Source organism: Taudactylus pleione, unplaced genomic scaffold, assembly GCF_031769625.1.
Source record: "Taudactylus pleione unplaced genomic scaffold, aTauple2 ptg000005l, whole genome shotgun sequence".
Taxonomy (NCBI): domain Eukaryota; kingdom Metazoa; phylum Chordata; class Amphibia; order Anura; family Myobatrachidae; genus Taudactylus; species Taudactylus pleione.
Genome location: NW_028284408.1, coordinates 13801935 through 13818289, shown reverse-complemented (window position 1 = coordinate 13818289; position 16355 = coordinate 13801935). Strand labels below are relative to the sequence as shown.

The following is a 16355-nucleotide window of genomic DNA, read 5'->3' as shown; positions in this document are numbered from 1 at the left end:
TCCGCACAATATATCATTCCAATCCACGTCGGCATGATGTATCGTAAAATTGATCGCATAGCGTGTGCACAGCTGAAGACGCAGGAAAAAGTATGCAAGAGGAATCGCTGCCCATGGAGAGGCGTCCAAGTCATGCCAGGTGTCTTGCGCCATATGGCACAAAAAGGATAGGTGTATGAGGACATATCTGGAACATGATGGACCTAGGTTTTTAAGTGTGGGGCGGGCAATACAATAATTAACACATTAACATTAACACTGGACTAAATAGGTCCAGCAAAACAAATATGAATGTATACAAGGTAAAATATAAAAGAAGGAGAGAGTATTCTGGCATTGGATGTGTGAAGGGCAACCAGCTGTTAGCAATAGATATAACAGTTGTTAATTAAAAAGTAACGTCTTGATAAATAGCTACTAGTGATGCTTAGTAGAGCCAAAGTAAACAGTATATATAGGGCAATGAAACTCTACTGTGGGGTAACACTTTTGTTTGTCAAAATGTAAAAGGTATGTTTAAAATATCAACATACATATGTAAGAAACTGTAAATAAATAATCAATAAATATGACAAAAAAAAAAAACACATAGCATGAAAGGGTCAAGTGTGTTCCACCCAGATAGAGATCTGTGTAAGTGCATGCAAGCGGTGAAAATCTGGGAAAAAGGTGAAATGAGGCTAAATACATTTTATAAAGTGAGTGTGTACAGCACACATAAAATAAAAGAACACAGTGCTTTCCAAATGTACTTTGCAACAGATGGAAGTAGACAATTAAAATAAATAAATGTACAAAAAATGGAACCTCCCAAAAATAAGCACTGGTAAAAGGATTAAGGCAGACAGGAGTATCTGGACAAAATGATAAGTGAAAATAGAGGCAGACCAGTCTCATACAATTTGAGTGTCGGCTTCTGCTGTTTGCTGTGTGTGGGACGCAGTGGACAGCAAATGAGAGAACTTACTGTCTCTATAGCGGCTGCTTGAAAAGTATAAGAAAGTAGTATATGCAATAGATAACAGTCCAGATGAAGTATATATTAAACAATTTGGATTGTCTGAGTATTGGTGAAAAATCTCTGTACCTTGGATGTAGTAGGAGTGTATGTAATACGTCTCCAACAAGGAGACATTGGGGGTCATTCAGACCCACTCGCGAGCGGCAGTACGCTCGCAAGTGGGTTGATGTTCCCCACTGCGCATGCACACGACGGAGGGAGCTCCATCGTGCGCATGCTCGAGACCCGGGGAGCGACGGGCTTTCCATCGCTCCGGGTCTCGCACCAAAGGGGGCGTGCTGTCGATGTTGATTGACAGCACGCCCCCTTTGGTGGGCGTGCCGGGGGCGTGGCGGCCAGACGGAGGCGTTCCCATGGGAATGCCTACCGTCTGAAGCCGGCCCCACTGACATCACTAGTGATGTCAGTGGGAGTGATTTTGGCTCTGATAGAGCCAAAATCACTCTAGGGCTTGTGGCAGGGAGACCCTACTGCAGGGTCTCCGTCGCAAGTCCGATGGTCGCGATGGTCAAGACCATCGCGACCATCTTTTTGGCCGCTCGCATATGCTGTGGGTGGTCACCCACAGCTATGCGAGCGGCCAGGAGGCCGCTCCATTTTCATGGAGGAGGGCCCTGATTCAGAGCGAGCGCTCTGGTCAGAGTGTCCGGCTCTGAATCAGGCCCATAATGTATTGGTGATCTGTTGTGCCTAGAACAAATTCCCCAGTGGTCTGATTGGTGAGCATTTCGCAGAGACTGGCTTGATCATTGAATCTGACCTTTACAACCCAGTCCTTATAGTGCCTCGATCACTAAACTAACATACAGCCAATGAGATCTGATATATCCAAAATTACTACTGCAAATCAGTAGCTATACATGTAATCTGTTATCATCAGGATCTGTCATTCATACTGTATATGTCATATGGGGATGTAGTTATGCGCGGCCGCCGGTCTCAATACTGACAGGCGAATCCCGACAAGGGACTTAAGATAGGCGTCGAAATACCGACGCCTATCTTAATCCCGATGCCGGAACATCGAAGGACGCCAGCCCGAACAAGGTAAGTCTGGGGTGCCCATAGCATTAGCCACAGGGGGAGAGGGATAGGTTTAAGGAGTATAGCGGGGTTAAGATTAGGTTTTGGGGGGGAAGGTTAGGGTTAGGCACCCCTAGCGGGGAGGGTTAGAGTTAGGCACCACTGGGGGGGGGGTTAGGGTTAGGCACGAAGGGGGGAGATTTAGGATTAGGCACTAACGGGGAGGGTTAGGCTACAAAAAGGGATGCTTAGGGTTAGGGGGGGAAGGGAAGTATACTTACCCGACCCCTGTCGGGATACCAACCATTGGGATGCCACTGTCGGTATTCTGCCAGGAGGCATCCCGACAGCCGGCATTACATACCCATTCCGTCATATGTACTGACTGTCCAAAGCAAGACTGAATTCTATAAAGTAACATTCACACTAGTAGGCAATTCTGCAAGATAAATGAAACTGCTAGGCAGGAATAATAAATCTTGAAAGTCTGAGATTAACCTTATGTCTCTGCTCCACACATCCTGTGACTGATTTTTGTGGTTAAAGCATAAGCAAGTAGAGTAGTAGCTTGCAAAATGTTATAAACTTTCACTCAGCTTTCATTTATTTGTGGTTGTCCAACACATTCTTCTTATAAGAACAGAAAAACATTTTAAAGTAGAAGCAAACCTAAAATATCTCTGCATGTTGTGGAGTAGGGTGAAGTCTACCGTCCAGCCTTTCCTTGCCTGTCTCACCAACTACGGTTAAAAAATCTACAGTATACAGAAGTGATTTACTGCTTGTTGCCATATTACTGTGAACCTCCCTTTCAGATCCCTAGTAAATAGTTTTAATTGAAAAAAATTGTATCCAGATGATAGGTCTACAATAAAAAGGTAGACAGTAAATAGGTCATCACCAGAAAGTCGACAGTCAATAGGTCGAAAGGGACATTAGGTCAACATTGTTAAAAGGTTGACAAGGTTAAAAGGTCGACAGGGTTAAAATGTCAACATTTAAACTGTCGACATGATTTTTCATGATTTTAAGGGTTAGGGTAAGCCTTAGGGTTAGACAAAAATAAAATAAAAAATCATGTGTCTACCTTTTTTTGTGTCAACCATTTGAATGTCAACCTTTTAACCCTGTTGACCTAAGTCACTGTCGATCGATTACCTGTCGACCTACTGACTGTCTACATTTTTATTGTAGACCTATTAATCCACACCCATATCCTATTAGGAAAAATGGATGCTTCAGTGGACTTTTTCTTACTTTTATTATTCATTTGCATGTCAAGAATGAGAACAACTTGCTTACATTATTATAGATTTGTATTTGCATTCAGAATATACAACACAGTGTTACCCACTATGAGTGTGTCTATTTATGTAAAGCCTGCGCTCGGTGAAAATGTGCCGTCGCTTTTAGCGGCAAAACAGATTTTATTGGCTCTGAAATGGTAATCTATACTTCACCAGCAGCCTAACACAGTAGTGTGACCCAGCAGGGACCAAGTGAAGCCTTTTGCAGGTTCCCCATTGCCAAGTATAGGTAACACTATCTGATAATGCTTTCCAATGTTTGTTAAATTGCAAAGACCCTACAGTTTCCATAGCAGGCTATGCAGATGCGATAAACTATGGAAATATAGGGACTGCTAGAGAAATCCGTGATTTTCCTGCCATATCCCCGTTGCTAAATAGTAGGAAGAAGTGATAACTCCTCTCTCAGGCAAAAGAGTTCGTATGTAGTCTCCAGAGTTTCATAAATAGGCCCCACAATCATAGTAGCTCTTTCGGTAATAGTTAAAAGTACTGATAAGTTTTACATTTATTAGTGTTAAAGTAACCAGCATGTGCATGAATGTTTCATTACTAACCAGGACGGCTGAGATACCAAGATAAGTGCAATGTTTAGTCTTACTATTTGGAAATAAATACCTTATAACTAGGGTATTCTTTTACAAATTTTTTGCTAGTATAAAGTATTCAGCAAAGGGCTAAATTCTTCAAACATCATGCTCTCTGTTATATTATAAAGAGAATCACAGAATTAGCTATTCAGTACCAATATATATCTCTGATGGACGAATACATATGCTTGATAAAAAATAGAAAATTTCTCAATATAACATCATGGGCCTGATTCTGAAGTGGAAGCAAAGCAAAAAGAGCAAGTAACTTTGGGCCTGATTCAGACCCACTCACGAGCGGCTGTCCGCTCGCAAGTGGGTCGATGGTGTGCACTGCGCATGGGCACGACGGAGGTAGCTCCGTCGTGCGCATGAGCGAGACGCGACGAGCGAAGGACTTTCCTTCGCTCGTTGTGACTGATCAAAGGGGGCGTCCTGTCGATGTTGATTGACAGCACGCCCCCTTTGGTGGGCGTGCCGGGGGCGTGCCGGGGGCGTGCCTCCCAGACGGGGGCGTTCCCAAGGGAACGCCTACCGTCAGAAGCCGGCCCCACTGACATCACTAGTGATGTCAGTGGGAGTGATTTTGGCTCTGATAGAGCCAAAATCACTCCGGGCCTTGCGGTTGAGAAACTCAACCGCAGGCTCCGGCTCGCAGTGGCGATGGACGCGATGGTCAAGACCATCGCGACCATCAACCTGCACGCTCGTATAGGCTGTGGGTGGTGACCCACAGCTATACGAGCGTCCAGGGGGACGCTCCATAATTATGGAGGTGGGCCCTGATTCAGAGCGAGCGCTCTGGTCAGAGCGTCCGGCTCTGAATCAGGGCCTTTGTCCTTAGGTAAAACCTTGTTGCACTGCAGGTGGGGCAGACTTAAAATATGCAGAGAGATTAAAGGGCCCCATACATCTGCCTGCCTTTTCCCCGATCGGACCGGAACCGCCGATCTGCCAGTCAGAAATGCAGATCTGTGGCCATCGATGGAGCCATCGGCCGTCGGGGACTCTGAAATTGTTCATGTTAAAAATCCCTGATTTGGTGATCCCTATCATATATTGATTGAGATTGGCAAATCAGTGAAATCCAACATGTTAGATTTCACCGATTGCCCGACCCCGTGGTCTGGGGATCATGGAACTGGCCCAATGCATCGGAGATGTATGGGGGGCTTCAGACTTTGGAGGGGTGTGGTCCAAACTCAAATCTAAATTGCTGTGTAAAAATTAAGCTGTCCAGCATTTGTGGGCTACAAGCAAATAAATAATTATATTTCCATCCCTTGCATTGCAGAATGATTTGTTCCAGATACAAAGTTACTTACATTTTTTTTGCTTTGCTCCCACCTCAGAATCAGGACCCCTATGCTATTTCACTATTATTTACAATAAAAAGTAATTCATAATCATAATGTCCATTCAAATGTAAATTATCTATATACTATGCTCTATGCATTTACTCCCTAGAAACAAATGCTTCAGTGAATTGAAGGAGGAGATTAATGGGTGGGTGCATTGTATTCTTTAAGGGCTGGGCTCCCCAACTATAGAACAGGAGTTTTCACTTCTCTTTAGTATGAGGACAAATCAATCAGCTGCCAAATGTTGTGAGAAAAGGGCCAGGCTCAGGGGTCTATTTATAAACCGTGTTAAGCCATTTTCACAGGATTATAAAAAAATAAAGTACATTTGCTGTTTCTTAGGGCCCTATGTATCACAAGCCACGTCTCAGATGCGGATGTGATCTGATACATTTGCCAGGTTTTGCAATGCAATATTTGAATACATCGCAAGGATGTATCAAATATCACATGCAGGGACAGAGCTTGCGAGAAAGCCCTGTTCCTGCGAATCCTCTCCACTTCTCAGGGTATTCTTCACCAAAAAAAGAGTGGTTCTGCGTATGCATTGATGCCACTCCCCCTTTCACGACCGCCTACTGATCCCCCTCCCCCCGCGACCCCCGCTCTCCCCAACTAAGCTGACACTTACCTGCACAGTGACTGGTGATCCAGTGAGCTCCTCTGTGTCTCCGGTCAGCTGATTGCCAGGCTCCTGCACTGTGACCCAGACATCTGACCTGTGCTGTAAACTATGATGCAGGTTTACAGTGCAAGTCAGGTGCCGAGGTCATATAGCAGGATCCCGGAGATCAACTGACTGGAGACACAGAGCAGATCACCGATCTACAGTACCCTGGGTGCAGGCAGGTGTTTTTTTTCTTTATATATATTTTTTTTACAGTGATCAGCTTGTGGTCTATTTCAGGGACGTGCAGTCAGGAGAAGCAGAGCCTCCCCTATCATAATGATAAAAATAATATAAAGTAGATATTTATAACGCAGATTCTGTGTCATAAATATATACTTTGCATTATTCTATAGCAAAAATCAGTCGGGAGGCAGTGAGAGCGCTTCCTCCCACTGACAATAGAAACGTTTCTGAAGCGGGGGGCAGAGTGATGCCACGGGCTGTAAAAGCCCATTGAAAATATAGGGGAAAGCAGCACCTATAGAAATGCCTCATTGACAGGGACGTGCTTTCAGCCCACATGAAAGCACACCCCTGTCAGTCAGGCAGATGTGATTGGACAGCGGATCCAGTGGGTATGCGGCGGAGGTGAGGGCGTTAGCAGCAACAGGTCCCAGCGGAAGCGTGGGCACGGTGGATATAGCTGGCATGGCGGTAGGCCTGGATCCAAGAAGATCCAGTCCCTGACAGTCATTCTGCAGAGTTCGGCAGCGGTGCCAATTTCAAAATTGGTGCCTTAGCGTTATGTTTGAAATTCAAGATGGCCGCCACGAGCCAATCACTGTTCATGACATCATTGCCCAGTCCCATCGGCTGGCAGTCCGCCAGGGGGTGAGGAAATCTCCCAAAGACAGAAGACTTCAGAAGCCCCGGGGTTGTTGCAGCCATGCAAAACAGCTTAAATGCCGTCACCCCCCCAGGTGAAGATGTCGGAAGCCCTGGGGAGGCCGAGGCCATGCAAAAGAGATTAAAGGCCCCTCCCCAGGTAAAGACACCGGGAGCACTTGGGAAGCGGCGGCTATGCAAAAGAGACTAAAAGCCTTCCCCCCAGGTGAAGATGCAGTATAATAAACTTTTATTTATTTTAATATTTTCTTTGCAGGCGGACTACATGTGCAAGCAGGCCCTTAATTTCCGGGCATGTAGGCACTTGTGGTTCTTCCTTTGCTGGGGCAGGCTTGCTGGGACCTGCAGGCTGCCTGTAAAGAACAATGTTATCATACCATGTTATCATACCATGAACCCCGCACTCACCGCCACCAGCCCAGTGTTGATCGTTGCTCAGAAGGGACCCCGACTTTCCAAGAAATTCCAGCCCTGGGCTGACCAATGTAATGGGGGGGGTTTATGTGATAGCAGGGGTAACCCACAATGAGTGTACCCCCTGCTATGGCATTATCCTCCTGGCTGGTTCAGCCTGGTGCTGGTTACAGTTATATAGTTACTGTTATTTTTTTTTATAAGGGGGTGTGTTAACCAGCCATTGCCTCTCCAGCCATTGACCTCACCGACCGTCACTGGTCTATTTAGACACATAAAGCTGATCATAGGCACTAGCTCCCAGCTCTGTCCTGCCTGTCATTCTTCCAGTACCAGCAAGAATATAGTCTTCCAAAAAAAGCGTATCCAGGGATGTGAACATGACTATTTTTGTCTAAAGTATGTACTTACGCCCTTACCATACTCAGTATATGCTTACCTGCTCTCTTTTTACCACTACAGGGGACGCTAGTTAATGATACACAAAAATCTAATGTCTGATGCATGCGTTGTACAGAAATGTGTATGTCCCAAGGCTCTATACAGCATGTCACAGTCAGTGTTATATGTTGAGATAGCTCAACACACATTTCAAGTCTGTGCAATTTACTTTAATAAGATGGTGTTTGGAATGTGCATGTGCAGCCATTCAACCTGTATATGCAGTAATATACATCCCATAATGCTCTATAAAGAGACTTCACTTAGCAATCAGTGCTAGGTGATTGCTCTCCCTTTGCAAACTGTGCACACTCCATGAACCTTTGATACTGGCTCATGACTTTGCTTTTACTACTGGATTATCCCTTTATGCTTTTTCTCTACTAAATACTATACCTACTCTGCTCTGTACTAGACTTTGCCTGGTTATTCTGCCTGTTCCTAGGCTGTTAAATACTTGCTCTAAGGTGTACTGGACTTTTCCTGGTTATTGGATTACCATTTTTCCTGCTCCTTGTCTGCTCTGGGTGTGCATTGATAGATCGACAGTGTATAGATAGACAGTCAATAGGTCGACAGGGTCAAATGGTCGACATGGGTTTAGGTCAACTCGGTCAAGTGGTCAACGTGATCAAAAGGTCTACACATAAAAGTTTGACACAGGTTTATTTTTATTCTAACCCTACTCGTAACCCGAACCCTCCCCCTAAAGCCTAACCCTCCCCCTGGTGCCTTACCCTAACTCTATCCTTAATGTCTAACCTTAAGCGACCCCTTACGCAGCCTAATCCTAACCATTCACAAGTGCCTAACCCTAAACTTAACCCTAGCCCTAAAAATCATGAAAAGCCAAGTGTTATCTTTTCCGTGTCGACCTTTTGAAAAAGTCAATCTAAATCCATGTTGACCGGTTAACTGTCGGCCATTTGACCCTGTTAACCTTTCAGCCATGTCAATCAATTGTATGTCGACCATCTGGTGTCGACCTATTGACTGTCTATCTATGTATTGTCTATTTTAAATTTGGATACAATCTGCTCTATACTTGCTCTGCTGTGTACCAATTCTGGACTGTCTGACTACATGCAAAATACTTCAAGAAAGGTGATCTGCAAACCTTTTACTGTGATTATTGTGGTTGCTCACCTACTGTTGCCATTTTTGAGAGACTCTGCCATTAGAGTACAACATCTTAAATAAAGGACAACATGAATTTATTGTTATCTGCGAGAGTTAGGTTTCAAAGGTGTCATTACTGGCATCCAAATCACTGAACAAGTTTTGAACTGAGTACTGCATTATGTGCTTTGAAAAAAGCTTTATGTGAGAAAAGTAGGATCAATCACAAGCCGCAATCTACAGGCTGGGGTCCCACTCACAACCTCAACCAAGTGAAGAACTGCATTGATTTCCAGTTTTGTATTAAAGAAATGGCAGATGCCCTGGAAAAATGCCTGCTTGTAGTAGTCCCTAGGGTATGCCATCAGGAGGACGACACTCCCGATGTCATCAGTGAGCATGTCGACGCCACTATGCCAGTGCCAGGATCCCGACACAGGTGTAATGCTTCTTGCAGCATTTTACCCGTGTGGGTGTTATAACTTTAAACATACCACCTACCAATATGTGCAAGATAAAATGCCCTAGTAGCATTACACCCATATCAAAATCACAGTGCGACATAGTGAGGTTGACATACTCTACTCACTGGTGACATCATCCCTGTCGACCTCCCACACCTATCCTGACCCTAGAGCTCCAGATAGGGGCTCCTGAAATAAAAATTCCAAGAGGTGGTAGTGCCACTTTAATTAAACCATGCTAAACACTGTTACCAAATTATTTTCAACAATATATTTAAGAATTGTTTCTCTCAGAATACTTTCAAATAATTTACCCACAACATTACCAGAGGATGCTTTTACCAGAAGAACACAACTTTTTATGATGCACTCATTGCCTCCTGTATGTGCGGCAGGGTAAATATCTCCCAACCTTCCGCAAATTGGGACGAATATGCCCATCATGGGGCAATTAGTTGGTATGAGGAAGTAACATTTATTTGTGTACACAGGATATTTTTACGCATGTGCTTTTTCCTACAAAAATAATATGTTAAGATCAGCTATCCATTTATCTAACTATAGTCTGATATAAAAACTATTTCTGTAGTGTGCACTATACTGTATCTGATTGCATCTACTCCCCAGGCTAAAAGTGCGATAAATGATTACACTCATATAATTGGCAGACCTTAAATAAGTTAAATAAACAGGTTATCATGTAATTCTCCACTCTTTCATTGAATTGAGTCTCTTAAACAGAATCCATTGGCATTTTTATATTGCAAACACTCATGTCACACTAGGTAGAGTCTGCTTTTGTTCTGTTCTGTTATTTGTTTGTACTGACAGCATGTGAGCCGATGTGAATGTAAGAGGACAACCTTTAGGAATAGATGTTATACGGAGATGACATTTAGGGACAGTTTTAGTCAAGATCTTAATAAACATAACCATTAATTGCTATGTATAGAAATAATAGTATAGCTCCGTACACACGGAGCGATCAGACAACGATCAGATACCGTTGTCTTATCGTCCTGCGTGTGCTGGATGTTCGATATCGAACATCCAGCGCATGCACCAACCCCCAAACAACTATAACGACCTGCGATCGACGATCCCTATAGTAACCAGACTAACCTGGTCGATTTGACTAGGTTGACCTGCATGCACGGGCGATGGTCGATATCGACCATCCGTGCTCGCGCATCGACCATCGTTTGGGGGTTGGAAGGGCCCAAAAACATAATCAATATCGTTATCGTCCTTTTATATCTGACCATGTGTATGCACCATTAGAATCAAAAGGGATATTTAAATATATATATATACTGTATATATAAATACATAAGTAGCTGGTTGTTATAAATGTACTCAGATTAAGAATATTCTGAATAAATGAACACAAATTATGGGGTACTTACTATAAGGGAACACAGATTAGGGGTGCTTGGTAAACATATACAGTATATGTTTACATAAGATTATATGGTTGTGAGTTCAACCAAATAATTGTGGTTGTAACATAGCAAAACAAAAGTTGTATCGCTCCTTATTTATATATGTAGGGATTGTAAAAACACATTACTCAATGTTATCATGGCTTACATATTACTGGTAGCTTACAAGTGATGTAACCTTACATGTATCTGACAAGTGGAAGCCCGTGCAATGTAATTTATTTAATATTGCTATTATTAGCAGCCCAATAACATTACTAACATTTCTGAAACATCATATTTATTTTTTGTTATAGGAAACCTGCATATATATTTTTTCCTGCCTGATAACTGAGACCCTAACAAATACAGAATAGAATATACAGAAGAGATGCCCTAGGGAATTACTATTAACGTTCTATCCGCAGAGATTGAGCCTTTATAGCTACTTGTGAGAACCTACATACAGTTTGTGGTTGTTCTCTGAAAAACTCAGAAATACGAAGTAACGAGCAAGGGCGGTCTCCCCACAGTACATACTGCATGCTCTGCTCCCCAAGTGCTCAACAGAGGTAGATTTGCTACAGATTCCCCACTGACAGCACTAATATAATCAATGTAATAAAACCTACTATAGCATACTAATATAGTATAAAGGTACAAGTAACGCTGATAAGCAGATGAAATACTGGATAGATACTAGACATTCCTATACGATTCCAGCATATCTGCAGCCAGTGGAGCCTCTAGCAGTGTCTGATAGAAGCCACAACACTGAAGCCCAATGCTGTTACTATACTAACAATATGGATAAAAGGTGGCTCTGTGGTGAAACCCACCTAGTGCAGCAGAATTTTTAAGGCCCCAGGAGTTTGGCCTCTTGTCCAACAAATGAAGTCAATTAAAGACTCAGTTCTCCATTGTGTTGCACCTAATAAGGCTTTTTGTGTATTTTACCATTACCATGGGTGATGGTAAAAAAAGCACATGGTACCATGCACACACAGAAGATGACACGGGAGTACAATGGAAAATGTTTAAAAATTCAGTTATAATTTGGAGTTTGCCCTGTTTGTAACACAATATAAAAACAAAACAGACAACCAAAAAATTATGGGAGAATAAAATTGTGGACAACAAATGATAAGTGTCCTGCTAGAATCACAACTGTTGTATTACAGCTAATATCACTTCAGCACTGACAGCATGTTACAGCTGTACAAGTAACCTCTGGACCAGGTATACCGCCGGCTTACCTGTGCCTTCACGTAGAGGAAGAGTCCCAGCGTGCAGCACACCTGCAGCAGTGCCAGGAGGACCAGTGCAATGACGACGGACTTGGGAAACTTGCGCCACCGGTCCGGTGTTTCCGGGGCACATTCAAGTTCCGCTGCCCCCCGCAGGTACCTGCCGGGGCTCATCCCCGCGCCGCTCTCCGGTGGAGCCTCACTACACACTGCACAGGGCGCCCAGCAGCTGGCAGCAGACGCCGGGCAGAGATAAAGAGCACCTGGCAGGGGAGGCACCTGTGCCGCAGCCAATCACCGTGCGGGACGGGCTCTCTGACCATTGCCTCTTCCCTGTAATGATGCTGCGGGCAGAGACTGACAGCAGGAAGATCTACTCATATCTCTGTGTGTGACGTGTGTCTGGTGGGCTTTCCACTCACGCCCACTCTCAGCCATCTACCAATACAGTCACACTCCATCTCCCTGACAGTAATACAGTAATACAGGTCCGAGTCCTCACTACTACACAAAAAAAGATAAATGGATGTACAGAAACAGAATAAGGACTGCTTGTGAGATGTATCAAACCTTCCAGAGGGCTAAAGTGGAGAAGTTGCCCATAGCAACCAACTAGCTTCTGTCATTTTATTGCTATGGACAACTCCACTTTATCTCTCTCAAAGGGTTGATACATCTTCCTTTAAACCAGTTTAAAGTAAACTGCTGCAAACCTTGGGGTCAGATGTATCAAGCAGTGTAAAGCATAAAGTGGACCATTAGAGAAGTTGCCCATATGAACCAATCAGCTTCTACCTATCATTTTACAGAATCAACTTGATAAATGTTATCTTGAAGCGGATTGGTTGCTAAGGACCACTTTGCCACTCTTTATACTGCTTGATACATCTTTCCAACAAACAGTACAGCCAAATATCATCCAGCAATACTTAGAAAAAGGTTTCTTGATTGACTACTCACATTTATGGATCTTTGTTTTGAAATGCAGCTAGGACTATACATAAATAAGGGGTGTATGTACTAATCCTTGGGGAGTGATGACGTGGATGGAGATTACAGTGCCAACCAATCAGCTCCTAACTGTCATTTTTCAAACACAGGGGTCTATTCATGTAGCAATGAAAAGCCCTTTTTCAGCTGAGATTTCTCCAGCGGTGCCCCTGCTAAGTATACACATCGCTTCCCCTTAGACTAGTATGGGGAGAGCGATTCATAGAAGCACGGAGAGCTCAGCTTTCTGTTTTGCTTCTAAAAATGTTTTCTCCATCTCAGGATGGCGTTAAAGAGCCTCCTGAAGGGAGAAGATCAGGGAAGACAGCTGTCTCCCTGCCTTCACCCTGCTCTCCCTGCCCCCTTCACTGGCAGCAGCCAATCAGAGGGGCCCAGGGCATATGCATATGCCGGGTCACCTCCTACTGACTGTCTGCTGCCGTTCCAGTGCCCCCTCGTTATGCCCTACTGCTGTCGCCCGCTCACCCCCCCCCCCCCTTGTTCCTAGTCCCGCTAAGGCAGGGATGGGGAACCTCCTGCCCGGGGGCCTTATAAGGCCCTTGGTATCATTTGGTCTGGCTCTCAGAGCTTTTTTCTGTTAGCCTCATTTGGCTAGCAGGATGCCTAGAATGGCACCCTGCAGCCAGAATCTATACAGCAGTGCTACCTGGAGCTTCCTCATGGGTGCCGAGAGGGGGGGGGAGCGGGTACAGTTTACCCGGGCCCGGGGTTGCTAGAGGGACCCGGCGGGGCCCAGGTACAACGTCGCCCCCCCTCCCTCACAGCAGCTCAGCACACAGCTTGTGCTGGGCTGCTGTGTGAGACTGCTCGCGGCTGCAGCAGCAGCCGGAGCAGTCTCCTATGGCTGTGGGGGGGAGCGATCACACTGATCGCGCCCCCCCCTGCTTAGCACCGGGCTGGGGGGCTTACAGCACCACCACCTTGGCGCGCAGCGCCCCTACATGACGCTGAAAAAGTGATGATCATTTCTTTTTTTTCAAGGGGGCGTGGCCACCATCGGAATCCCGCACGCCGCGATGCTGACTACATCCCATATACATATATATATATATATATATATACACATTGAAACAGCTTACACAGGATTTAGGACCACTACAGTAAAATATACCACTCTGCCTATGACGGTGTACACACGCGCACCTTACAGACAGACACACACGCACCTCTATCGCTAAAAAACTTTAATGCAGCAGGCAAATAAATACAGCTAGCATGATTTATTAAAGACTCCCCTCCCCCCAGTAGTGCCCCTTATACAGTGCCCCCAGTAGTGCCACTTATACGGTGCCCCCAGTAGTGGTCCCTCTATGTAGTGCCCCTTATACAGTGCCCCCAGTAGTGGTCCCCCTATGCAGTGCCCCCAGTAGTGGTCCCCCTATGCAGTGCCTCTTATACAGTGCCCCCAGTAGTGCCCCTTATACAGTGCCCCCAGTAGTGCCCCATATACAGTACCCCCCTATGTAATGCCCCCAGTAGTGGTCCCCCTATGCAGTACCCCCAGTAGCGCCCCTAGTAGTGGTCCCCCTATGCAGTGCCTCCAGTAATGCCTCTTATACAGTGCCCCCAGTAGTACCCCTTATGTGGTGCCCCCAGTAGTGCCCCCCTATGTAGTGCCCTCAGTAGTGGTACCCCTATGCAGTACTCCCAGTAGGGCCCTTTATACAGTGCCCCAGTAGTGCCCCCAGTAGTGCCTCTTATACAGTGCCCACAGTAGTGCCTCTTATACAGTGCCCCCATTAGTGCCCCTTAAGAGGTTCCCCCAGTAGTGACCTTTATACAGTGCCCCCAGTAGTGACCCATATACAGTGCCCCCCTATGTAGTGCCCCAGTAGTGGTCCCCCTATGCAGTGACCCCAGTAGTGCCCCTTATACAATGCCCCCCAGTGGTGGTCCTGTCGAAGCTGGATTATTGGCTGAGACAGAATCAGTTTTAAAATTAGATTGGAGCGACGCCAATTTGCGAATGGCGACAAGACTCCATCTTAGAAATAGGTCACACAGCGCCATTTTGTCAAAACCACATAGTACACAAAACACAACGCAAAATTGCTAATAAGTAGCACGCCCAGCTTTTTAACAATCTTCCCCAAACACATACGGACGGTGTCTGACATACATAAAAATGACTTTCCAACACATTAAAATCACCACAGACTTAAATATGAACAGCACTAAAAAGTAGCAAATTAGTGGTGTTTTCCCTGCATTCACATTAACACATACATGTGATGTTAAACAGTGCACAACACAAAATAGCTAATTATTAGCACGTTCAGCTTTTTAAAGATCCCTACACAACCAATACCAACTTAGGCCCTGATTCAGAGCCGCTCACTATTTGCGGTCGTTCGTTCTAAAACAAGGGGTGGCTAATCAAATGAACCGTTCGCTAATTGCGGTCTGTTCACGCCTCTAAGTCTGAACGAGCGAGCAAAACTCGCCCCCTTGCCGCTCGCACCATACGTCATGTCTGCTATTTATTAGATTAATCGAGTACATCGTACAGCGTATGAACTGCTCGCTATTCTTGTGGCTGGTTTTTTCAACCGCTATTTTGCGAGCAGTTCTGAGTAAAAAAAAAACAAGTGACGTGGTCAATGACGCTGCTGTATTAATTATGCACTCCCTTAAAACGCCCGTTTTGTCCTTTAAGCACGCCTGCGTTCGAATTCCACACCCCCGTTTTCAAGCACCTTCCCCTGTTACCACCCACATACACCTCCTTCTGTCACTCAAAATAGCAGGCATTCGCTATATAGGGAACAAATGATTTTCGGCCGCACTGACTGGTTCGCGCATGCGTATTAAAATCCGTACGCATGCGCAGATGTGCGAACATCGGTCAGAACGAACGAGCGGCCGCTTACGAGCGGCTCTGAATCAGGGCCTTAGTCCCATACACTCAGAGATACTTTTCCAGCTTAGTGTTGCTCGCTAAGTACCCCACAGACCCCCAGACGCACAACGCTATTTAGTGTCGTTCTCCCTTGCATACATACACTTAAAGCAATAGTTCCGTAGCGCAAAAGGGTTATTATTATTCAATTCAATCACAATGCCAGCATGTAAAGAAATGACTGTTTTCTGCAACTAAGGTTTAGTACATGATAAGCAAACCGTATTTGGTGTTGTACTGTTCTACTCTGTCTCAACAGCTTTCCGGTGTCATCGGTGAGAAGATCGCAACATGCATTCTCAACTTATGGACTGTAGAGAGTTAAAACACTAAAATGTACTTTGTAATATTAACAGCTTAGATTTGCATGTGGCGGGAAAAAGGAGACAAAAGGCTGTCGGAGGCTGATCTGTGTCCATTTCAATCAACCTGTTAAATATCCTGTAACAGATGCATGCATACTGGGAACCAATGGAACCATGCTACACTCTTCTATTATGTTGCTTATCCCTGTAAGAGTA

The 16355-nt window shown here is 44.9% G+C and overlaps 1 protein-coding gene across 1 annotated transcript in view; it reads right to left on the bottom strand.

Moving 5' to 3' along the window:
* TNFSF11 (TNF superfamily member 11) overlaps positions 1-12127 on the bottom strand; it is a 29362-nt gene extending 17235 nt beyond the window's left edge. The window contains exon 1 of the mRNA XM_088476351.1: positions 11934-12127. Coding sequence (XP_088332477.1) covers positions 11934-12098 — 165 coding nt within the window. The 5' untranslated portion in view covers positions 12099-12127. The remainder of the gene's footprint in view (positions 1-11933) is intronic.
* Between the last annotated feature and the right edge of the window lie 4228 nt (positions 12128-16355).